The 25,929-nt window shown below is 40.8% G+C and overlaps 1 protein-coding gene across 3 annotated transcripts in view; it reads left to right on the top strand.

The window, feature by feature from the left end:
* The window catches only part of si:ch1073-459j12.1 (inactive carboxypeptidase-like protein X2), a 103,861-nt gene that overhangs the window by 46,890 nt on the left and 31,042 nt on the right, over positions 1-25,929 (top strand). For 2 of the 3 annotated variants that reach the window (XM_034169871.1, XM_034169872.1), the window contains exons 10-21: positions 1,170-1,309; positions 6,299-6,383; positions 6,475-6,619; positions 6,695-6,783; positions 7,902-8,025; positions 8,266-8,462; positions 8,546-8,722; positions 13,875-14,038; positions 14,683-15,191; positions 15,309-15,448; positions 22,206-22,305; positions 22,434-22,600. In XM_034169871.1, the coding sequence (XP_034025762.1) occupies positions 1,170-1,309; positions 6,299-6,383; positions 6,475-6,619; positions 6,695-6,783; positions 7,902-8,025; positions 8,266-8,462; positions 8,546-8,722; positions 13,875-14,038; positions 14,683-15,191; positions 15,309-15,448; positions 22,206-22,305; positions 22,434-22,600 (2,037 nt within the window). The remainder of the gene's footprint in view (positions 1-1,169; positions 1,310-6,298; positions 6,384-6,474; positions 6,620-6,694; positions 6,784-7,901; positions 8,026-8,265; positions 8,463-8,545; positions 8,723-13,874; positions 14,039-14,682; positions 15,192-15,308; positions 15,449-22,205; positions 22,306-22,433; positions 22,601-25,929) is intronic. The other variant, XM_034169873.1, reaches the window with a different exon arrangement.

Raw genomic sequence — 25,929 nt, 5'->3', positions numbered from 1 at the left:
CAAACTGATCCATGATACTTGGTATGCAATATATAGGCCCAACACCATAGTAGGAGAAACATGCCCATATCATGATGCTTGCACCACCATGCTTCACTGTCTTCACTGTGAACTGTGGCTTGAATTCAGAGTTTGGGGGTCATCTCACAAACTGTCTGCGGCCCTTGGACCCAAAAAGAACAATTTTACTCTCATCAGTCCACAAAATATTCCTCCATTTCTCTTTAGGGCACTTGATGTGTTCTTTGGCAAATTGTAACCTCTTCTGCACATGTCTTTTATTTAACAGAGGGACTTTGCGGGGGATTCTTGCAAATAAATTAGCTTCACACAGGCGTCTTCTAACTGTCACAGCACTTACAGGTAACTCCAGACTGTTTTGATCATCCTGGAGCTGATCAATGGGTGAGCCTTTGCCATTCTGGTTATTCCTATATCCATTTTGATGGTTGTGTTCCATTTTCTTCCATGCGTCTCTGTTTTTTTTTGTCCATTTTAAAGCATTGGAGGTCATTGTAGATGAACAGCCTATAATGTTTTGCACCTGCGTATAAGTTTTCCTCTCTCCAATCAACTTTTTAATCAAACTACGCTGTTCTTCTGAACAATGTCTTAGGCGTCCCATTTTCCTCAGGCTTTCAAAGAGAAAAGCATGTTCAACAGGTGCTGGCTTCATTCTTAAATAGGGGACACCTGATTCACACCTGTTTGTTCCACAAATTGACAAACTCACTGACTGAATGCCACACTGCTATTATTGTGAACACCCCCTTTTCTACTTTTTTTTACTAATAGCCCAATTTCATAGCCTTAAGAGTGTCCATATCATGAATGCTTGGTCTTGTTGGATTTGTGAGAATCTACTGAATCTACTGGTACCTTGTTTCCCATGTAACAATAAGAAATATACTCAAAACCTGGATTAATCTTTTTAGTCACATAGCACTACTATTATTCTGAACACTACTGTAATTCAGCCATTTGATTCAGGTGTGTTGGACCAGGGACACATCTAAAAGTTGCAGGGCACCAGCCCTCAAGGACTGGAGCTGAATATCCCTGCATTAGAGGATAAGGGCCAGCTGATTTTTGATGCTTGCACAAATGTATATGGACACATGCTCAGTGTTTCTCACAGGAGAGTATGACATGGTCTCCATGATCTCCAGGGCTTTGAAAGTGAGGACAGCACGAGAGGTGGAGCATGGTGTGCCAATTCAGAGGACAGGGACCACTGGTTTGAGATCGATGCACGCAGGGAGACGGAGTTTACTGGAGTCATAACGCAGGGACGAGATGCACTTAATGAGTGAGACGCACACCAACACACACACACAACCAATGATGAGTTTAAAAAAAATACAACTTAGCTTTCACACTTGTACTGTGTCGTGTCGTCTATTTCCTTCTTTCTGAGGGATATTTCACAAATGCAGAATTAAGAAATCCAGGATGAGAGGAGAACCTAGACTTGACCGAGCCAAGTCAGTACACTCTGGCTTAATGGGTTTCATAGTGATCGAGCCAGGTTCAGGTCCTCCAGACAGAAAGTTTTCTTTAAAACATCATGAGGTTGATCACATATTTATGGACACTGAAATGGGAAAAATGTACACAGCGTACTTTACGCTCAGTGAGCAACAGCTAATGCAAGCTTACTACCACTAGGCAAAGCACGCACATACACAACAAACAAAAAAACAGGTCAGTTGGTTTTACATGACTTAAATGTGTACATTGGTTGCACATGATCAGAATTTCAATTTCGATTTAATTTATTTAGTTTATATATTGCCAAATCACAACAAAGCTGCTTCACACAAGTAAGGTCGAACCTTATCAACCCCTAGAGCAAGAACACCGGCGACAGTGGCAAAGAAAAACTCCCTCTGATGATATTGAGGAAGAAACCTCAAGTAGACCAGACTCAAAGGGGTGACCCTCTGCTTAGGCCATTCTACCACAAAGGTTTACAATACAGAACACAGCACAACACCTAATAACAGTCCATGCAGAATGTATCCAAGTAACATAATTTATGTTTCTAATTGAGAAGCGAAAGAAAATTCTGTCATTTGTACACATTCTGATCATATACAACTGATGTACAGATTTAAATACATATTTCCTTTTTTTCTATTCAGTGTAAAAACAAAAACAAAAAACCTGGCTAAACACACACACACACACACACACACACACACACACACACACACACACACACACACACACACACACACACACACACACACACACACACACACACACACAAAGGAACATAAGTTAGGTGGAGTAGTATGGACCATAAGTGCATATTAATGTTATATTACAAAATGCAAACTGTCCTGATGGAACTGTAGCTGCTTGGTACTTTAGAAGGCTGCACGCACAAATGCAGACAGAACCCATTTCTGTAGCTCCTGCAACGCGGTGGCTAGGGATAAGCTGCAGCGTCTGTGGTGTGATGAGGTTGATTCAGTCATGCAAAGCAAGTGAAGTGATGACAGTTTTCTTCTTTTTTTCAGGTAACAGGTAATGTGATATTTAATATGGCAGCACTAATATGTACTGTTCCGCTTGAAAGTTTGTGTAACCATGAGCTTTTACGTTTGAAATTTTTTAGGACATTAAAACACACACACGCACACACACACACACACACACACACAATTTCTCCAGTCACCAGCCACAGAAGCCTGTAAGTTCTTCAGGGCTGCTTGGATGTCCTTCTTGTACGGGTATCATAGAGTACCATACTGTTTGTATTTCTTCATAACTGATGTGAATAAAGTCCAAGACATAATCAGTGTCCATGTATCCATCCCCTGACTTGCCTGAAGAAGACTGAATGTAAAAGTGAAGTGTTATACAAAAGGGTGCACTTATTTATTCACACCATCATTTTGGCTTTTATATTTGTATTGCTTCTAATTTATGATGTAAATATTACTTTTCACTGTGAGTTTGAGGGGCATCATTTTAGAAATTTTAATGTAAAAAGCCTGAATTTTTGTTTTGTTTTTTGATGTCCTTAAGAATTTCAAACACATGAAAGCTCAAAGGGTTCACAAACCTTCAAAGAGCACTGTAGTCTTGTAGTACTTTGTGTGTGGCATTCCATACCAAAGGCATCTGGTCTGATGAGGTTCCTTGATGACAAAAGCACATGTATTTTCTGCATTTTTCTTGTACATTTGCCAATTTATTGTAAAAGAATGTATTTTTTAAAAAACCTATATAATAAACTATTTCTAATAATCTCAACAAGTGAAGTAGTTAATTCATCAAATGTCTTACAAGTGGCCTTCATGAACACAATATGACAGCAAGAATGGCTGTCAGTAGTAATTATCTACAGTGGGGTAAAAAAGTATTTAGTCAGTCCCTGATTGTGCATGTTCTACTTAGAAAGATGAGAAAGGTCTGTAATTTTCAACATAAGTACACTTCAACTGTGAGAGACAAAATGAGAAAAAAAAATCCAGGAAATCACATTGTAGGATTTTTAAAGAATTTATTTCTAAATTATGGTGGAAAATAAGTATTTGGTCAATAACAAAAGTTCAACTCAATAATCTTTGTTGGCAGTAACAGAGGTCAAACGTTTCCTGTAAGTCTTCACCAGGTTTTCACACACTGTAGCTGGTATTTTGGCCCATTCCTCCATGCAGATCTCCTCTAGAGCAGTGATGTTTTGGGGCTGTCGCTGGGCAACATGGACATTCAACTCCCTCCACAAATTGTTTATGGGGTTGAGGTCTGGAGCCTGGCTTGGCCACTCCAGGACCTTGAAATTCTTTTTACGGAGCCACTCCTGCGTTGCCTGAGCGGTGTGTTTGGGATCATTGTCATGCTGGAAGACCCAGCCACGTTGCATCTTCAATGCTCTCACTGATGGAAGGAGGTTTTGGCTTAAAATCTCACGATACATGGCTCCATTCATTCTTCCCTTGACACGGATCAGTCGTCCTGCCCCCTTTGCAGAAAACAGCCCCAAAGCATGATGTTTCCACCCCTATGCTTCACAGTAGATATGGTGTTCTTGGGATGCAACTCAGCATACTTCTTCCTCCAAACATGACTAGTTTAGTTTTTACCAAAATGTTCTGTTTTGGTTTCATCTGACCACATGATATTCTCCAAATCCTCTTCTGGATAATCCATATGCTCTCTGGCAAACTTCAGATGGGCCTGGACACGTACAGGCTTAAGCAGGGTGACACACCGGGCCTCTGCATAGTGTGTAGCTTTTGTTACTTTGGTCCCAGCTCTCTGCAGGTCATTCATCGGGTTCCTCCGTGTAGTTCTGTGATTTTTGTTCACTGTTCTCATGATCATTTTGACCCCACGGGATGACATCTTGTGTGGAGCCCCAGATCGAGGGAGATTATCAATGGTCTTGTATGTCTTCCATTTTCTTACAATTGCTCCCACAGTTGATTTATTCACACAAATCTGCTTGACTATTGTAGACTCACTCTTCCCAGCCTGTTGCACATCTACAATTTTCTTCCTGGTGTCCTTTGACAGCTCTTTGGTCTTGTCCATGGTTGAGTTGCATTCCAACAGATGCCATTAATACAGGTAACAGGTGGAGGACAGAAAAGCTTCTTAAAGAAGAAGTTACAGGTCTGTGAGAGCCAGAAATCTTGCTTGTTTGTGGGTGACCAAATACTTATTTTCCACCATAATTTACAAATAAATTCTTTAAAAATACTACAATGGGATTTTCTGGATTTTTTTTTCTCATTTTGTCTCTCACAGTTGACATGTACCTATGATGAAAATTACAGACCTCTCTCATCTTTCTAAGTAGAAGAACTTGCACAATCAGGTACTGACTAAATACTTTTTTACCCCACTGTATATATTAAAACCCAAGTAGCCTCTGTGTATGTGTATGTGTGCGTGCGTGTGTATGGGTTCAGTCACTGAGAAACTGGGGAGAGCTGACATTTGCCGTTTGATATTTATGTATTTTGGGTCAAGGATGAACGCCGCCAAAATGGAATGTTGATAGGATTAATATTTTTGGAGAAACTACAGATATTAGCTAACAACAGTGAACAATGGATGTTGATAATTACATTCTGGACTCACACGCCATTCCAGCAGAGGGCAGAAAATCATCTATATATTAAAAGCAAAGTGGCCTCTGTGTATGTGTATGGATTTGTGCATGTGTATACCTTCGAACCCGGAGAAACTGGGAGAGATGACATTTGAGATGACATTTGCCGGTATGCTTCTGTATTTTGGCTCAAGGATGAACGTTGATAGGACTACTGTATTTGGAGAAATTACGGATATTACATAACAACAGTGATCATTGGACATTAATAATTACATTCTGGACTCCCATGCCAATTCCAAATCATTATAGAACCCTTGCTTAGTGTGCTTGTTTCTAGAGCAGAAGGTTTCTGACTCAAGACCATTTTAGCCCATTTTTCACGTAATGGTTAGTTGCATCACAGTGGCTATCTGGTACAAATCTTGTCCCAAACAAACATGCAGATCCACCTTGGATCTGCTGTGATGTTTCTGTGCAAGGAAAAAAAAAACAGCTGTGATACCCATAAAATCCAAATTTAATCTACTATTTGGGCTTTGTGAAATACTCCTCTGGTTGGAAAACCCACAGCCTTCATCCCTTGCTTGTTAAGGCCTCACCATTTGCTAGATGTTTTATTTCCCTCCTACCTCTACAGTTATTTCTAAAAAAAGAAAAAAATCTGTGTTTTTCAGTATGGTATTGTGTTGCCAATAGTTATTAACAAAAGTAATTAAATGGTAAATGGACTGCATTTATATAGCGCTTTTCCATCTGCATCAGTCGCTCAAAGTGCTTTACACATCACTGCCTCACATTCACCCTGATGTCAGGCTGCTGCCATGCAAGGCAGCAGCCTGTGATTTCCGGTCAGGCTGGGATTTTAACCAAGGATCCTCTGGTCTTAAACCCAACGCTTAACCACTAGACCATCACCTCCCCAAATTAATTAGTTACCTGAATAGTGGCCGCATGGGGAAGGCTCAATAATCCTGTAATCAGCCTTGTTACATAGTTAGCTATCTTGAAAATTAACCTGTTATTTGCTGGTTTTGAATAATAATGTATTTTCCAAATGTATTCATTGGGAAACATAGTTCAAAATATCACTGTACATGTGGAATATGCATTTTAAAAAACCCATTCACTTTTGCATAGCTTTTTATTGAGATTAAAACCATTCTGACCTGCCTGTTTCGCCACTTTCTATTTTGAACATTTTGCCAACATCTTTCCTTGTTTCAGGAGCGACTTCGTGACATCATACTTCTTGGCTTTCAGCAATGACACCAGAGAATGGACCACCATCCATGACGGATATGCTGACTGGGTGAGTTCACGTCCCTTAATCTCAAACTGTCACTTGCCTTCACATTCTGTATGATGTCTCTCTTATCTTTCTGGTCGACTTGTGTGTGTAGTTGTTCTTTGGGAACAATGATAAGGACACTCCAGTGATGAACCAGCTGGCAGAGCCTGTTGTGGCTCGTTACATCCGGATCATCCCTCAGAGCTGGAATGGTTCCCTGTGTATGAGGCTAGAGATCCTAGGCTGCCCCATACCTGGTGAGCCACACACAAACGTGCCTGCCGCTGAAAACACACTTTGAATATTTAACATTTATGTGTTTCTCCTCACAGACCCAGTCGATGTTCAGTACAGACAAAATGAAGTGATTCCTGTTGATTACTTGCAGTTCAAACATCACAGCTACTCAGAAATGGTTGCAGTGAGTATAAAGCTGGCTAAGCTAACTACTTTCCAGACAAAATCTTTCGATTTCCCTAAATATTAAAACTAGAAATTATTTCCCAGAAATGTTAAATATGCCCATTGGAATATTAATTATAAATGTAATCAGAAATCGCATGAGGGTCCTCTACTAAAACTAAAGTCATGCTATTTCATAATGCTTAAAAAATGTGAAAAGGCTCATTTAACAATATGGGTCATGTGCTGTCTTCTTAACGGGCATGAATTTAATAATGGCTATGTATTATTCCCCTAAGAAGGCCGACCTCCATACGTTTGAAGCCCCCGGTAATCACATACACTGGATTGGGCGGGTCAACGGTAGGGCTCGTATTACACATTAATGATGCCATATACTACATAGATTTAAGACCATCTCTAAAATGGTTTTTAATATAGTCAGTAGCAAAATACAAGAAAATTATATTCTTATTCTACAAAAACCTTAAAAACTATTCAGAATGGTTGAACGAATATTTTCCAATTTTCTTTGGGATTTTTGTCATACCCAGTGATGACTGCTGGGTAATATGAAAATTGTGTTCATGTGTGTACCAGTATTTGCATGGGCTGGGCGGCTGAGCTTTTCTTAGATACAGATTAGGGTCAGGGTGTCTAATTGGTTAAACTTTTGAACTTTTATCTGTGATGTTTTTAAAAGTTCCATCTGCAATGTGGACATGAATCACAAGCTAGTGTGAATGTTTCCTGAGTAAAGATTGGAGCAAAAAAAAATCATACATACAATGCATGGTTTTGTAACATTTATATATGATGCCCCAAAGCTGTCAATGTGGACAGCTACGGCACCCACCGGTGACAACTCTTATCCAAAATGTAACATACCAGAACAGCTGTAAATTCACTCTCACTCATTAACTAAAAATAGATCTATGGGAAAAACTTAATCTATGAAGACTTGAACAGTTTTAATGCATAAAACTAAATAACATCTACATTATTTTTTTCATAGCAAACACCAAAGGAACATATTAGTTTCATACTGTTACCATGATTTGCCAGTTCCAGCTGACACCGTAGTTGTTACTATGTAATACTGTATATAATGAACACCATATCATTTCTTTTATTCAGCTAATGAAGTCTGTAAATGATGAGTGTCCCAACATCACCAACATCTACAGCTTGGGCCGCAGCTCAAAGGGACGAGAAATTATGGCTATGGTCATTTCTGGTAACCCAACAGAACACGAAGTAGGTAGGGTTTATTTAATCCAAACACACGCCCTGTGTTCATTTAATCCTAAAAGTAACAGAATTATTTTGCCTGTATTGAAAATGCATGGGCTGTCAATAATTCTGCAATATTTGTTGATTTTAAACTCACAACCACCCAAAGGTAAAGCTGCATAGTTGATTTGACTGTTATGCATCAGGTGAAGTCAAGGGAGCATGTCTGATGCATTAACTACTACGTTCTGTGTGACTGTCTCCACAGGTGAGCCAGAATTTCGCTTCACAGCAGGCCTTCATGGAAATGAGGCAGTGGGCCGGGAGATGATCCTGCTTCTGATGCAGTACCTGTGCAAAGAGTACAAAGACAGAAACCCCAGAGCCCAGCGTTTGGTGGATGGAATACGCATCCACCTGGTGCCATCGCTCAATCCAGATGGGCATGAGATTGCTTTTGAAACAGTCAGTGTTCTTGATGGTGACTAACAAACTACTTGTGTGGTGGTTTGGCTCCATGTGACCTTTATTCCATCTTTTCCCTGCAGGGGTCAGAGCTGAGCAGCTGGACCACTGGACACTTTACTGAGGAAGGCTATGACATCTTCCAGAACTTCCCAGACCTAAACAGTATCCTCTGGGATGCTGAAGACAAGGGAATGGTGCCCAAAGTGACCCCAAATCACCACATACCCATACCAGAAAACTTTGAGTCCAATGGTTTGGTAAGAAGTGCCATTTCTCTCTGTATGCCCTTACCAAATAGTAGTACATGCAAGTATGTTTCAAGTATACTTCCAGTTTACTTTTTATATACTTATCAGTACTATTTTTTGGTAAGGGTGGACCAATTCTGAGTGCTTACAGGAAGATTGTGTACTACAGGGACACCAGAGGGCTGATGAGTTTGTTTTTCATTAATAACAAGACTTTCACTTTTATTCAGTGAAAGGGCTATGTTGGCTAATTAGTTGGTATGCTAACGTGCTAACATATACCTGTTGTAAGACAGTAATGTGGGCATCTAAGCTTATAGGTCACATAAGCTAGGACATCTTACTGCTCATCACTAATTGAAGAAAATAAGAACAACCCCAGGTTTCTTTTCAGCACTGTAGCCAGGCTGACAAAGAGGCAGAGCTCTATTGAGCCGAGTATTCCTTTAACTTTAACTAGTAATGACTTCATGACTTTCTTTGCTAATAAAATTTTAACTATTAGAGAAAAAAATTACTCATAACCATCCCAAAGACATATCGTTCTCTTTGGCTGCTTTCAGTGATGCCGGTATTTAGTTAGACTCTTTCTCTCCAATTGTTCTGTCTGAGTTATTTTCATTAGTTACTTCCTCCAAACCATCAACATGTCTATTAGACCCCATTCCTACCAGGCTGCTCAAGGAAGCCCTACCATTAATTAATGCTTTGATCTTAAATATGATCAATCTATCTTTATTAGTTGGCTATGTACCACAGGCTTTTAAGGTGGCAGTAATTAAACCATTACTTAAAAAGCCATCACTTGACCCAGCTATCTTAGCTAATTATAGGCCAATCTCCAACCTTCCTTTTCTCTCAAAAATTCTTGAAAGGGTAGTTGTAAAACAGCTAACTGATCATCTGCAGAGGAATGGTCTATTTGAAGAGTTTCAGTCAGGGTTTAGAATTCATCATAGTACAGAAACAGCATTAGTGAAGGTTACAAATGATCATCTTATGGCCTCAGACAGTGGACTCATCTCTGTACTTGTTCTGTTAGACCTCAGTGCTGCTTTTGATACTGTTGACCATAAAATTTTATTACAGCGATTAGAGCATGCCATAGGTATTAAAGGCACTGCACTACGGTGGTTTGAATCATATTTTTCTAATAGATTACAATTTGTTCATGTAAATGGGGAATCTTCTTCACAGACTAAGGTTAATTATGGAGTTCCACAAGGTTCTGTGCTAGGACCAATTTTATTCACTTTATACATGCTTCCCTTAGGCAGTATTATTAGACAGCATTGCTTAAATTTTCATTGTAACGCAGATGATACCCAGCTTTATCTATCCATGAAGCCAGAGGACACACACCAATTAGCTAAACTGCAGGATTGTCTTACAGACATAAAGACATGGATGACCTCTAATTTCCTGCTTTTAAACTCAGATAAAACTGAAGTTATTGTACTTGGCCCCACAAATCTTAGAAACATGGTGTCTAACCAGATCCTTACTCTGGATGGCATTACCCTGACCTCTAGTAATACTGTGAGAAATCTTGGAGTCATTTTTGATCAGGATATGTCATTCAATGCGCATATTAAACAAATATGTAGGACTGCTTTTTTACATTTGCGCAATATCTCTAAAATTAGAAAGGTCTTGTCTCAGAGTGATGCTGAAAAACTAATTCATGCATTTATTTCCTCTAGGCTGGACTATTGTAATTCATTATTATCAGGCTGTCCTAAAAGTTCCCTGAAAAGCCTTCAGTTAATTCAAAATGCTGCAGCTAGAGTACTGACAGGGACTAGAAGGAGAGAGCATATCTCACCCATATTGGCCTCTCTTCATTGGCTTCCTGTTAATTCTAGAATAGAATTTAAAATTCTTCTTCTTATAAGGTTTTGAATAATCAGGTCCCATCTTATCTTAGGGACCTCATAGTACCATATCACCCCAATAGAGTGCTTCACTCTCAGACTGCAGGCTTACTTGTAGTTCCTAGGGTTTGTAAGAGTACAATGGGAGGCAGAGCCTTCAGCTTTCAGGCTCCTCTCCTGTGGAACCAGCTCCCAATTCGGATCAGGGAGACAGACACCCTCTCTACTTTTAAGATTAGGCTTAAAACTTTCCTTTTTGCTAAAGCTTATAGTTAGGGCTGGATCAGGTGACCCTGAACCATCCCTTAGTTATGTTGCTTTAGACTTAGACTGCTGGGGGGTTCCCATGACGCACTGAGTGTTTCTTTCTCTTTTTGCTCTGTATGCACCACTCTGCATTTAATCTTTAGTGATTGATCTCTGCTCCCCTGCACAGCATGTCTTTTTCCTGGTTCTCTCCCTCAGCCCCAACCAGTCCCAGCAGAAGACTGCCCCTCCCTGAGCCTGGTTCTGCTGGAGGTTTCTTCCTGTTAAAAGGGAGTTTTTCCTTCCCACTGTCGCCAAGTGCTTGCTCACAGGGGGTCGTTTTGACCGTTGGTGTTTTTCCGTAATTATTGTATGGCTTTGCCTTACAATATAAAGCGCCTTGGGGCAACTGTTTGTTGTGATTTGGCGCTATATAAATAAAATTGATTTTATTTGATTTGATAAAGAAAAAGGAAGAAAAAAAAGTAGATTTGTTTATTCATTGTTTGTATTCCCCATGAAATAAAGGTGCTGCAAGATGTAGCAGTACTTAGGTGTGCTGGAATGCTAAAAAGTCAGCTAACTAGCATGTCCTGTTTTTATCTCCCTCCAACAATAAGGCCAGAACCTGACATAGAATTGTACTCTCTTTGTGTGGGTTTTATTCACATTTTCTTTTGCCCATAATAAATTGAACAGAATTAGCATGTAGTTTCACCAAGACCCTCTATAGACACCCCACTTTATCACATTGTTTCTTGTAAATTATTACCCTCTGGCATGGATTTATTTATTTTGTCAGTATCCGCTGCTCTTTTTCATTTTGCTACACCAACTAATTAGCCACAAAAAACAACTATATTTAATTTATATAGATGATGAACATTCCGGGTGTGAACTCTCAATCTCCTGAATGGGAGGCATGGGCCAGGGGCGCTAACATCTGTCGCTAGAGGGTCTTTTGCCATTCGGGAGCGAGGTTTACTGACTTCAACTGTACAGACTCCTGCTGGCCCTGTCACACAAAGTCTCAGTAAAATGTCCCAAACACTTAACTGTAACATTCTTCAAAGTCAACACCAATTAATGAATTAGCCAGTTGAAGAAGTTGATAATTGAAGAATCTCAGGTTGAAGAAGCAACCTGCTCCCGGTATAAATTACCAGTGGGAGATGCTCGGTGCATGACTGTGTCCTCTTGTTACATTTGTTTGTGCCTTTGCCAGTGTTACTTATTTTACATTTGATGTGCAGATAGCTCCATGCTAATTTACAAGTTTACTCGTGAGTGTGCTAACATGGACGTGTTGGCAGATGAGCATGCTTAAAGTAGACCTGCATTGAAATAAATGTGGTCAGATCTCAGAAAGAAAAAGCTGATATGTATATATAAGACCCTTATGAATGCAGTAAAGTAAATCTGCAAGCCCAAATTTGTAATTCAGCTGAGAAATCTTCATTTAAAAATGACAAATTAGCAGCTAAAATTTGGCCCTCCGCGAAAACTGTTTGTACATCCGGGACATTGCACTGACATGAGGGAGAAGACGGAGCGCTAGCGCCTTCAGTCCGATCCCGCGTTGAAATTGATTTTATCTGTTAGTAATGTTGCTGTTATACACATCCTGGTTTCAACATCCAAAAGTAAGCTGCAATGAATGCGAGATACAGCTCTGCATGCTCAGATCAGCGGCGACATCGACAGCGGGCGACGTTCTTCCCTGACGCCTTGCTCTCACTGCCTCCGATGTGCTTACGAGTCTGCGGGCTCAGTAAATGCCGCAGCGGGCCACTCACACCGCCCCCATGTCTGCTGTGCAGAGCTGCAGCCATCTTGGCAACAAGTCCAGAGACTACGCTCGCTGCTTTGATGTGGAGCGGCCGGCCGCCCGCAAGGTCAGACTTCTTGCGGAAAAATCCGCAGCACCGCATGGTCTTGGTAATCGCAGCCGTAGAGCTCCATGGCCACTGAGAGGTTTGTATCTTTTTAATGAATTGGATGCTTTGCGGGTCCCGCATCCGTACCCCGCAACGGTAACACCGGAGGCTAAAGACAGTAGATTTTCAATGCGACACCACTCAATCAAATGGGCGTATGAAACAGTCCCCAAAAATAATTTTCAGGCAAAAATAAAAGAAATGTATACTCACCAAACGTACCGCAATACAATATGAAGTTTTAAAAAAAGTCAATCCTTCCATATAAGACAATAAAAAGGTGCTTTTGTAAGAGATGCAAACTGACGTAAATCCACAAATTACAGTTGGCGCACGCAATGCATGCTGGGATAGGGTCTTCTCTCTTGCATCTCGGCAACGTCCCGGATGTGCTGACAGTTTTGCAGAGGGCTAAATTTTAGCTGTAAATTTGTCATTTTTAAACAAAGATTTCTCCGTTGAATGACAGATCTGGGCGTGCAGATTTACTTTACTACATTCAGAAGGATCTTATGTGTAAATATAAGTCATTTTTTGGTCCAAAGATCTGACTGCATTTATTTCAATGCAGGTCTACTTTAACAAAACTAAAGGTGTAAATGTTCATAAGCATGCATTTTAGTATGCCAGTATCAGCATGTAAATGTTTTAACTTTGTACACTAGCTATCCCTTACGTGTAATAGGATGTGCCGTACTAATTTAGACACATTAGTATTAATATGTAGCTCTGCTAAAAAGTTTGAATCCTCCTCTAAAATGTAATAGGTTGTGCTAATGCTGTAGTCCATTATACTGGGTAAATTCAAATTTTATTCTGTAAAACATATCCACAGCAAGTATTTTGAAATTACTTTCCATTCGGTGTTGAGTGACTATGTCTGGATTCAGCGTAATGTACCTCAGGAATTGTAGCTCTTTCTGCTTTCTTTCACCTCTGCCCATTAATATAAACGGTGCGATATAGTATCTGTTCACCTGCTCACTCAGTTTGTATCTGTACAAACAAACAGAAACTGTGTTATCTGAATAATTGACAGTGTTGACTAAAAGAAGCTAGTCAGCCACAGAAACAAAAATCAAGAGGTCCTTATCCTTTTTTCAGGTTGCTGTGGAAACCAGGGCCATAATGTCTTGGATGCAGAACCATCCATTTGTGTTGGGTGCAAACTTCCAAGGTGGCGAGGCTCTTGTGGCCTACCCCTATGATAGTCTTCGTCTCAACAAGGCACCTGAGATTCAGAAGCCCCACAGCCGCAAGAAGAGACAGTATGGCTTTACATCCCTTTCTCATTCTGTGATTTGCACATGTTCAGTCCTTACCTTCTGTGTGCACGTACGTGTTTGCAAAGACCAAAAACAACTTCAGAAATGTAGCTGGAATTGTGGACCATACTGTTGGCATTTCTTATAGCTCGATATAAATCACCTCCAAGGTATATAGTATGCAAGAACTTAGAAATCCTTGGCATACCAACGTGTTTAAAGAAAAATGTAAAAGTGATGATTTATTTGAATTCTGTTAAAAGGCGGTCATACCTGCACATTCCATTTTTGGTCTTGCGGGATTTTTTTTTTTATTTATTTAATCCATACCACATTTTACACATTTGTATTCACTACAAGTTTGAAAAGGATAATTTTAGAAATTTTAATATAGAGAAATGTTAATTCTTTTTTATAAAATTTGGTGTCATAAAAATCTAAATGTGCAATATCCCAAGGGTTCAAAATGATTGCATATCGATGTACAGGCATGTACATGTTGAGGACCTCTGTAGTCATGTTTTACCGCCTACTTTGTTGGATTCTTTTTATTGTTAATATTATTTGTTAACCCTGCTGTATAACAAAATTATTGCTTGCACAATTCTTCACCCACAGTGACTGTGACCTCTTCGTATTTCAAACAGGTACGAGGAAGAGGGTTTTGACGTGGTTGAATGGGCAAGAGGCTACCAGGAGGAACCAGAGGAAGACTGGCAAAGCAGAGGATACGCGGAAGCAGAAGATAACTGGCAGAGGCGTGGCTACGACCACAACCAGGGTTATGGCTATGACCACGGTCAGGGGTATGACTATGATCATGCCCATGGCAGTGACCACGGCTATGGCCATGGCAGTGACCACGGCTATGGCCACGACAGTGACCATGGCTATGGCTATGACCAGGACCATGGCTACGGCCATAGAGAGGCAGTTGAGGAGGATGATGGAGGAAGAGGCGCTGGCTACCAGTATGCTGAGCCGGATGATGAGCCACGGGTGACTGCTGATGAGTCGCTCTTCAGGTGGTTGGCCGTCTCTTATGCCTCAACCCACTTGTCCATGACGCATAACTATCGTGGATCCTGTCACGGAGACAGTGCTGCAGGGGGGCATGGGATTGTTAACCGTGCCAAATGGAACCCAGTCACAGGCAGTAAGTCACAGGCACTAAATCCACTACTCTGTGGATTTATGGCACACCCTAGTGGACTGAGTGTGCAGTGCAGGCTCTGAAGTTGGTGTTTAAGTTCATTCATGTCTTTTTCTCCAGGTATGAATGATTTCAGCTACCTGCGCACCAACTGCCTTGAGTTGTCCATATTCCTGGGCTGTGATAAGTTCCCTCATGAGAGTGAGTTGGCGCATGAGTGGGAAAAGAACAGAGAAGCTATGCTCATCTTCATGGAGCAGGTCAGTCACAGCACTTTTCAACAAACGGTGGCAAAATTTATGGAATCACCACATACGAGGGCTGTCAATAAAGTAACGGTCCTTTTTATTTTTTTCAAGAACTATATGGATTTCATTCATATGTTTTTACGTCAGACATGCTTGAACCCTCGTGCGCATGCGTGAGTTTTTCCACGCCTGTCGGTGACGTCATTCGCCTGTGAGCACTCCTTGTGGGAGGAGTCGTCCAGCCCCTCGTCGGAATTCCTTTGTCTGAGAAGTTTCTGAGAGACTGGCGCTTTGTTTGATCAAAATTTTTTCTAAACCTGTGAGACACATCGAAGTGGACACGGTTCGAAAATTTAAGCTGGTTTTCAGTGAAAATTTTAACGGCTGATGAGAGATTTTGAGGTGATTCTGTCGCTTTAAGGACTTCCCACGGTGCGAGACGTCGCTCAGCGCTCTCAGCCGCCGTCGTCAGCCTGTTCAAGCTGAAAACCTCCACATTTCAGGTTCTATTGATCCAGGACGTCGTGAGAGAACAGAGAAGTTTCAGAAGAAGTTGGTTTCAGCATTTTATCCGGATATTCCACTGTTAAAGGAGATTTTTTTAATGAAAGACGTGCGGACGGGTCCGCGCGTCGGGACGCAGCCGCCGCGACGCTCCGCCACAGGAAAAACACCTCTGTTGAAAGCCTTAAGGACAAGTTGGAACATGTCCTGCCTGTTAAACAATTTCTCATATACTCACTCCACTGAAAGCCATCAAAAGCCGCCTGGATTTTACAAATGGTTATCAACACGGAGGTGTTTTTCCTGTGCCGCCGCACCGCGTCGGCTGCGTCCCGTCGGGACGCAGCCGCCGCGACGCTCCGCCACAGGAAAAACACCTCTGTTGAAAGCCTTAAGGACAAGTTGGAACATGTCCTGCCTGTTAAACAATTTCTCATATACTCACTCCACTGAAAGCCATCAAAAGCCGCCTGGATTTTACAAATGGTTATCAACACGGAGGTGTTTTTCCTGTGCCGCCGCACCGCGTCGGCTGCGTCCCGACGCGCGGATCCGTCCGCACGTCTTTCATTAAAAAATCTCCTTTAACAGTGGAATATCCGGATAAAATGCTGAAACCGACTTCTTCTGAAACTTCTCTGTTCTCTCACGACGTCCTGGATCAATAGAACCTGAAATGTGGAGGTTTTCAGCTTGAACAGGCTGACGACGGCGGCTGAGAGCGCTGAGCGACGTCTCGCACCGTGGGAAGTCCTTAAAGCGACAGAATCACCTCAAAATCTCTCATCAGCCGTTAAAATTTTCACTGAAAACCAGCGTAATTTTTCGAACCGTGTCCACTTCGATGTGTCTCACAGGTTTAGAAAAAATTTTGATCAAACAACGCGCCAGTCTCTCAGCAACTTCTCAGACAAAGGAATTCCGACGAGGGGCTGGACGACTCCTCCCACAAGGAGTGCTCACAGGCGAATGACGTCACCGACAGGCGTGGAAAAACTCACGCATGCGCACGAGGGTTCAAGCATGTCTGACGTAAAAACATATGAATGAAATCCATATAGTTTTTGAAAAAATAAAAAGGACCGTTACTTTATTGACAGCCCTCGTATATCGGATTATGTTTTTTTACCCTGAAACATTTATTACAGATAATACACAATATTTTTTAACATATGAACATTCTAGCTTTATGAAACATACCTCAAACTAATTCATTATTATTATTATTTGGATCAGTGAAGCAGAATATAAAAATTATGGAATCACTAAACATTAAGAGGGGAAGAATCACACTTAGTACTTTGTTGTTCCTGTGCTGGCTTTTATGATGGCCTTGTCATGGACCAATTTCTTAATTTCCACTGCAAGTCTTCAATCAGATTGAGATATTGACTGTTTTCTGGCCATGTCATTAAATAACAATACAGTTTATGAAGAAAAGCTTTCAGATTCTTCACTTTTCAGATGACCTCAAGGCCACTCATATTTTCTATCTATGGAATGAGTAATGAGCCATAATGTACCTTTCCATGGGCCATTGATCTAAGCCCATATATCATAAATGGGTGGGGAAATGTGCTGGTTTACTTCAGGCGGTCATCTTTAGATTTTCCATTAGAGCAATGATAACAGACAAAATTTCCAGCATCATTTCTTTGGCCAACACTGGTTCATGATTCATCACAGAACATCACTTCCATCTGCTCACCCACACTGTGATTGCTTCTCTTTATCCCTTCTCTTTTTCTTCTATTTAGTAGTCAGAGCTGGATTTAGGGTGGCCTTTATTATGTAAATCCCATTTCAGTCAGCTGATTTCTAACAGTTCTCTCACAAACATTAAGTCCTGTAGCTGCCCATCTGTTTTGTACATTTTCTATTTTCTTTTTTTTTTATTAAATGATTTTCTTGATTTTTTAAAAAAGAGCAGAGAAAAAAGAACATAAGAGGAAAGTGCAGAACATACAGACCACTTTTAACAAACATTCAGAGCAATTAGGATGGGTGATGGCATATTAAGTTCAAGGGAAGTAAAAATAAGTAACTACAGTATGTACAGCCACTGCAAAACCATCAGATAAAAGAAAAAAAAAAGCTACACTGATCACAGTTAGTTCAAAGTTCACGATGTCCTCCAATTCAGGTAAATGTCCCATTTCTTCCAATATTTCTCAGATTTGTGAACTGCAGGTCTTATTGAAAAGGTCAGTCTTTCCATTGTGTGAATCTCCTTGACAACCTCTGTCCAGTCCAGCGATGATGGTGGATCCACAGTCAACCATTTGCGAGTTATGGCTTTCTTTGCACCTACTACTAGAATTAAAAGAAGATATCTGTCCGATTTCCTCAACCCTTGGGGTAGATTGCATAGATAAAACAAAGTAAAATCACAGGGTAAATTCAAGCCCATTGTGGTAGATTGCTATTATCACCTCAGACCAGTAGGGTGTGATCTTAGTACATTCCCAGAAAATGTGATAATGTCCTGCTGACATACTCCCACAGTTCCTCCAACACTGGGCCTTTTCAGGTTAATTACATTGTCTACTTTTAATACTGGGGGTAACAAAAAAATCAGACCATGTTTTTCCATGCAAATTCCCTCCACAAACCTGAGCTTGAGGGAATGAGCACAGCATTGCATATATTTAACCAGTTATCATCCATTATTGTAATTTTAGCTTCTTTTTCCCCATCTAATTTTAATGTGTGTTGTATTAAAATTTCTCCTCATTTGTAATCATGTGTATAATCTGATATGAGTATAATCTGGATATCTGTTTCTTTGTTGTGTTTCCTTTGCATGAATCGAGAAGGATCTTAACCAGGCCTATTTCCTCTTCACTTAGAAGTTAATAAATTTTGGTAATGATCCGGCACACGATCTGGATCCAGTAATTTTTTTTAAGGATTCTTTATCATTGCAGGATAGGGCAATGCCTCTAACTTCATGAAGACGGGTCACAATGGCTGAACAAAAATTAAGTTACAACACAACAATAATTTAGCATTTGTTTCTCCTCATTGAATAAACTTATTAGAAAATAAAAAAAAACTTGTATAGTTCATGCAGTTTCTCTTTATAAATACATTTGCTGAAGATCTAAGGGTTTAACCACTGAAACATGACAGTAGAGGCGTGAAACGACGTGGAATAAGTCGCTTTGCCAAAGGATATTTCATGTGACGTCAGTGATGCTATGGCCTTGGCGGAGGTTTCTGCTCTCTGAGTGCTTCTAGTTGATACTTTTATCCACATAGGGAACAGGTCTGTCTCTATGCATCATTTAATAAGAGATTGATCTCCAAGCAGTGACTGGAGGGGTGGCTCACCGTAGGACTGATCTCTTTCCATTTAGTCTCCTTGGTTGAGTCACACCAGCCAATCACAATTCGCATCTGCGCTGCAATTCTCCAAGTGTGGCAGAGACAGCCTGCCCTTGTCCTTTTGTAGTTGTAACACCTGAAATTTTATTCTTGTTTTTTTCTCTCTCCAAATAAGATTTGAGATTATCCCATTCCACTTGTTAAATTGCTTGGAGGGTACATGCACAGGAAGTGCCTGAAAAAGATCAAGAAGCCTGGGTAGAAGGTTCATTTTTATTATGTCTATCCAATTGTGCATGTTCATGGTTAATAATGACTAATGCTGTAAATCTGCTTTAATTTCTGATGTTAGTGGGACATAATTGTGTTCGAAAAGGTTGGATAAATCTTTGGGTTTTCTATTTTCAAGGCTTATTGCTTTTGTGTTTCTGACACTTTGATGTCTGTCTTATTCGAACCATATGTTTTTCCCTAACCTTCTCATGTTGTTAATACTCCAAATCTTGGAGACAGCTGACAGTAAACAACTTCATCCCTTGCCACAGTGTTGATTTCCGTACTGGGGGTTTATAATCCCTCTTCATTCTTTCAAATGCCAGCTCGTTTGTTGAGGCCATGTTTCCTTTCAGTTAGTTAACTCCAACACCTCGTTAAAGTCTGTAAGCGCTCTCCTTTTTCTGCAGACTACGTTAATTTGTATTTTTAAACTGTCCGTATTTGTTGCAGAAATGCAATCTGCAAGGGTGGGCGATACCGGGAATTTTGGTATTGATCCGATACCAAGTAAATACAGGCCCAGTATCACCGATATCGATACCGATACTTTTTCATATTTAAGCTTCACAGATCCAATGGATCCAAAAGACCTAGTATAGAATGTTGCCAAACATTATACGTGACAACAAAATACTTTATTATCACCATCAACATTTTTGTTTAAAAAATATCACTCAACACAACTTAAAACAAAATTTCCTGAGATAGAGGGCTGACTCGAGGAGTTCGCTGAGTGGGCGGGCCAGGCTGAGCCTACGTGCATGGCTGTTGGCTGGCGCCGCTGAGCCACATGATGGCGCAACAACAAAACACCAGAGGGGGGAGGGTGTGCTGCTCTGTGCTGTGTGACACAGCACAGTGTTGCGCTTACAGAGAGTACACTTTGATGAATCTGCATGTGCAGCAGTCAGTGCATGTGGGAGAGAAAAAAAGCTTGAGTATCGATCTTTTTAAACAAGGATCTTTCAATATCAATACCAGTGTTGGTATCGATATTAGGATCGATCTGCCCACCTCTATCCATAATCAAAAAGCCATTAATTCAAATATTATGACACTGTTGCCTTTCTACAGAGAACTCCTCCTCGGGATGGTGCTGCTAACTAATCTTGGTTTCATACTGTTGTATGTATGTACATTATTTATCAGAGAACACACAATTTTATCCAAAATAGTTACAAATAAGCCCCTACAAAGTCAATTTATATTAGCTATTAAACACTTGCTGACAGACCATGTTGATTATTTCATGCAGGAAGGTGCTATCAACCTGAAAACTCACCAATCACAGCCCACAATAACCCATCCTTTATCTTTCAAAACAAGTCCTACAACAATTTATACATGAAATATTAATATTAATCTCTCTTGATTAAAGTAGTTGTGAGCTCTTCAGTGAATTGTTTGTCCTATTATTTTGTTTTTACAGAGCTAAGTCATTTTTTTAAATAAATCTTCCCAGCCACTGATAACCAAAAGTCCAGAGTGAAAAGATGTCAGCCTCATGTACAAGCCATCTGGTGTTCAAACTCCGCCGTGGCTACAAAGATATGTCATCTGGTCACACTAAGCTATAAATTACACTAACTATTGCTTATAATGACACAATTCTTAACTTTGCCATAAGCTACAATAAACATACCTTAATATATACGAGGTCTGTTAGAAAAGTATCCAACCTTTTAATTTTTTTCAAAAACCTGATGGATTTGAATCACGTGTGCTTGCATGAGCCAACCTTGAACCTTCGTGTGCATGCGTGATTTTTTTTCACGCCTGTCGGTTGCGTCATTTGCTTGTAAGCAGCCTTTGTGTGAGGATGGGTGTAGTCTCTCGTTTTTTTCTTTGCAAGGAAATGGCGGAACGACTGGAGCAGCACGACTGCATCAAATTTTGCCACAAACTGGGCAATAGCCAGGTGGAAACCATTCGGATTATTCAGATGGCTTTCAGTGAGGATCCTATGGGCATCACACAGATTAAGGAGCGGTACAACCAGTTTAAAGACGACCACACAACGGTGGAGAGCGCGCCGCGCTCTGATCGGCATCAACATGTTGAAACAACCGGATCATTTCCAAAGTGAACGCTGTGGAGATGTGGGACCGTCGTGTGATTATCTGAGAAATTGTGGAAGAGGTGGACATGAGCACTTTTTCGGCACATTCCACTGTGAAAGAAGATTTTGCCATGAAAAGAGTGGTGGTGAAATTCATCGGCACGAAGCTGATGGCGCAGCAACAGCGCCTCCGTGATGAAGCCTCACAGGACATGTAACATGCCCAGCTCGTCCACCATTTGGAAGATTCAGACAGCTTTCGGTGGCTTTTCAGTCGTGTGACTATCCGAGAAGTTGTGGACAAGGCTGAACTGTGGAGCTTTTTAAGTACAGAAGTTGCTCTTTTGCAAAGCAATTTGAGTATCACACACCGCTCACGTATTCTGATCATTGGTTCAATGAACAGGCCAACCCAGGCATCCTCTTTTAATTAAGGTTTTCCCAAAGGCTGCTGTGTGACTGGGAAAAACGTTTACAGCAGATTCAGATCAGCAAAACACTTGCATTTCCAAAAGTAGTTGTGCACTTCAAAAAAAGAAATGCGTGTAGCAGACACATTGATTATTTTTTTTAGAAATAATAGATGAACCCCCATTTGTGTAGGTAAATCGTGGCATCAGGGGCATCGTGAAGGACCAGCAGGGAAACCCCATCGCAAATGCTACCGTGTCTGTGGAGGGGGTAAACCATGACGTAACTACAGGTCAGCACACTGCTCACATATCAAAACTTTCCTCAAACAAGTGACTCATTCTTGAGTTTTCTTTTTATGTGAGGAGATGCTCTGAAACTGTCGTGCCCTCTGAGAACAAGATGTCTTTTCCTTTACAGCTCCAACAGGAGATTACTGGAGACTGCTCAACCCGGGAGAGTACCGTGTGACTGTGCGAGCAGAGGGCTTCTCCCCTTTGACCAAACTCTGTGTGGTGGGTTATGAGTCCGGGGCCACCGCCTGTAGCTTCAACCTTGCCAAGTCCAATTGGGACCGTATTAAACAGGTAAGGCAATTACACTACGCCGTCTTCATTCTCATGCCTTCCCCAAAAACAAACATTAGTGTCTTTGAAACTATAAGCTTCAAGCAACAACTTTTAAAAACCCCTATACAGCAGATGGTAAATGTCTTTACTCAGTTTGTACTCATGGGTACTTTTTTAGGTACCCGTTTGCCTTCAGATGTCCTACATAGGCCCTGAGGTTGATTGGTGCCGGATTCCATAGCCTGAAGCGAATGACACATTATGACTCCCCCTTGAGCAGGACGAGATGGGGGTTGTTTAATCATTCTAGATATCAGCGTATGGCTGGTTTCACTCAGGCTGCTCTGTGGGACATTCTGAGAATTTCAGGGATTCCTAGTAGGTTGCTGGGCATCAAGGCCAGCTTATGCACAGGCACCGTTAGTGCTATGGTGAGTGGAGTCAGAGTCTGCCTTTTTCTGACTTTGAGCACCCCTCTTCCCATGCTTGCATGTACAGTGTGTTGGTGAGGTTGTGGAAACTAGCAACATGTGAGACGATGACATGTTGCTAGTATCTGGGTTTCAGTAGCGTCCTGGATTCAGCCATCAGAAGTATATCTGTATGTGGTGAAAACATCGCTCTTGTTAAGCCATTCCTTTACCACAGCAGTAACATTCATGGCTTCAGGAACTGAAACTTTTGAGATCAAGAGGAAGAGCTACTGGAGTCATGAGACAGAGTACAGTATTGTTCAGAATAATAGTAGTGCTATGTGACTAAAAAGATTAATCCAGGTTTTGAGTATATTTCTTATTGTTACATGGGAAACAAGGTACCAGTAGATTCAGTAGAGTCTCACAAATCCAACAAGACCAAGCATTCATGATATGTACACTCTTAAGGCTATGAAATTGGGCTGTTAGTAAAAAAAAAAAAAAGCAGAAAAGTGGGTGTTCACAATAATAGTAGCATCTGTTGACGCTGCAAACTCAAAACTACTATGTTCAAACTACTTTTTTAGCAATCCTGTGAATCACTAAACTAGTATTTAGTTGTATAACCACAGTTTTTCATGATTTCTTCACATCTGCGAGGCATTAATTTTGCTGGTTTGGAACCAAGATTTTGCTCGTTTACTAGTGTGCTTGGGGTCATTGTCTTGTTGAAACACCCATTTCAAGGGCATGTCCTCTTCAGCATAAGGCAACATGACCTCTTCAAGTATTCTGACATATCCAAACTGATCCATGATACCTGGTATGCAATATATAGGCCCAACACCATAGTAGGAGAAACATGCCCATGTCATGATGCTTGCACCACCATGTTTCACTGTCTTCACTGTGAACTGTGGCTTGAATTCAGAGTTTGGGGGTCGTCTCACAAAATTTTACTCTCATCAGTCCACAAAATATTCCTCCATTTCTCTTTAGGCCAGTTGATGTGTTCTTTGGCAAATTGTAACCTCTTCTGCACATCTTTTATTTAACAGAGGGACTTGGCGGGGGATTCTTGCAAATAAATTAGCTTCACACAGGCATCTAACTGTCACAGCACTTACAGGTAACTCCAGACTGTCTTTGATCATCCTGGAGCTGATCAGTGGGTGAGTCTTTGCCATTCTGGTTATTCTTCTATCCATTTTGATGGTTGTTTTCTGTTTTCTTCCACGTGTCTCTAGGTTTTTTTTGTCCATTTTAAAGCATTGAAGATCATTGTAGATGAACAGCCTATAATGTTTTGCACCTGCATATGTTTTCCTCTCTCTAATCAACTTTTAATCAAACTACGCTGTTCTTCTGAACAATGTCTTGAACGTCCCATTTTCCTCAGGCTTTCAAAGAGAAAAGCATGTTCAACAGGTGCTGGATTCATCCTTAAATAGGGAACACCTGATTCACACCTGTTTGTTCCACTAAACTGACGAAATCACTGACTGAATGCCACACTACTATTGCGAACACCCCCTTTTCTACTTTTTTTTTTTTTTTTTTTACTAATTGTCCAATTTCATAGCCTTAAGAGTGTGCATATCATGAATGCTTGGTCTTGTTGGATTTGTGAGAATCTACTGCTACCTTGTTTCCCATGTAACAATAAGAAATATACTCAAAACCTGGATTAATCTTTTTAGTCACATAGCACTACTATTATTCTGAACACTACTGTATGTTTGTGAGACCTGTATGATGTTATTCAGTGGCCTGGTCTGATACTTGAACTCCTCCTAACCATATCTACCCATGTGTAAATACATCAAGTCTCTGCCATGGGACTGGCTGGTAAGACATTACCTTTCATCTACAGCTGAAGTATCGAACGAAGTGGCTAGTGAGTGCATACATGCGGCTTAAAGTACCTGGAAAACCAGTCTATGGATGAAACCACACCCTCATTATCTGCCTTCCATTCACCTATACTGCACTTTTTAGATGATGCACTTAAGCCAGCCATACATCACGCAATGTGGTACCGCCATATCACCGACTATTCAATTTAACAGAAGCCTATTACAGAACAACCGCAGGATAACGGCATTCACATTATGATGTTGGTCTTCACTGTAATCAGCAAAGGAGGACAGGAGCTGCATAGCATGCTGGTCCCATGTGATCTATGCAGAGTTCCAGAATGGTGCGTGTAATTTCTACTGCTCTGGGGCTCCGTAGGTGTGCACATCTCTATATGCACACATTGGAAATGTTGTCCTTTCAAGGTGCGAAGTAATTTTTCCTTTTCAGGGTTTCAAAAGTGGAAACATCCATCTCACATTGATTCATTATGGAAATCCAGTCGACAGATTGTGGTGATGGGAGAGTGTGTTATTATGTCTGTGTCAAGTGTACATATGTATAGTTTGTGTGTCTGTTTGCACATATATGCACCCCTGTACGTATGTTCCTCTGCCTGTAAGGACAGGCATTACAGGTGTATGTAAAGCCATGTAATACAAATCCTGATGTAATACAAGAAATGTCACTGGTTGCATCATAGGGTTTTTGTACATGCTGCAACAGTGTGATGTGGTCGCTTCATGAAAACTCATGGTCATATATGTCCCAGTTATCATGTTCTGTAACAGGATGTGTTTTTCTATGAGCCTGGTGTAACACATTCTTATTGTGTAGTGTGTGGTCTGATTTACACAAAAAAAAACTAAAACCCCAGCAATTATGTTCGCTCAATGACATTTCAGTTGTGTAGGTCTGCCCTCCCCACCCACTCCTCATTTAAGTAAGTGTCATGATACATTATTTAAGTTTAATTAGCAGTTATCATGTTTCCAAAAAAACAAAAAAAAACAAAAGTAATTGCCACCTTAAGATGTGTCACTGAAGACAGCGCATGCTCACCCTTGTCTGTTT

This window comes from Thalassophryne amazonica, chromosome 5, assembly GCF_902500255.1.
Source record: "Thalassophryne amazonica chromosome 5, fThaAma1.1, whole genome shotgun sequence".
In the NCBI taxonomy this organism is placed as follows: Eukaryota; Metazoa; Chordata; class Actinopteri; order Batrachoidiformes; family Batrachoididae; genus Thalassophryne; species Thalassophryne amazonica.
The sequence above is the reverse complement of the archived record's forward strand: the minus strand, read 5'-3'. Positions and strand labels throughout refer to the sequence as shown.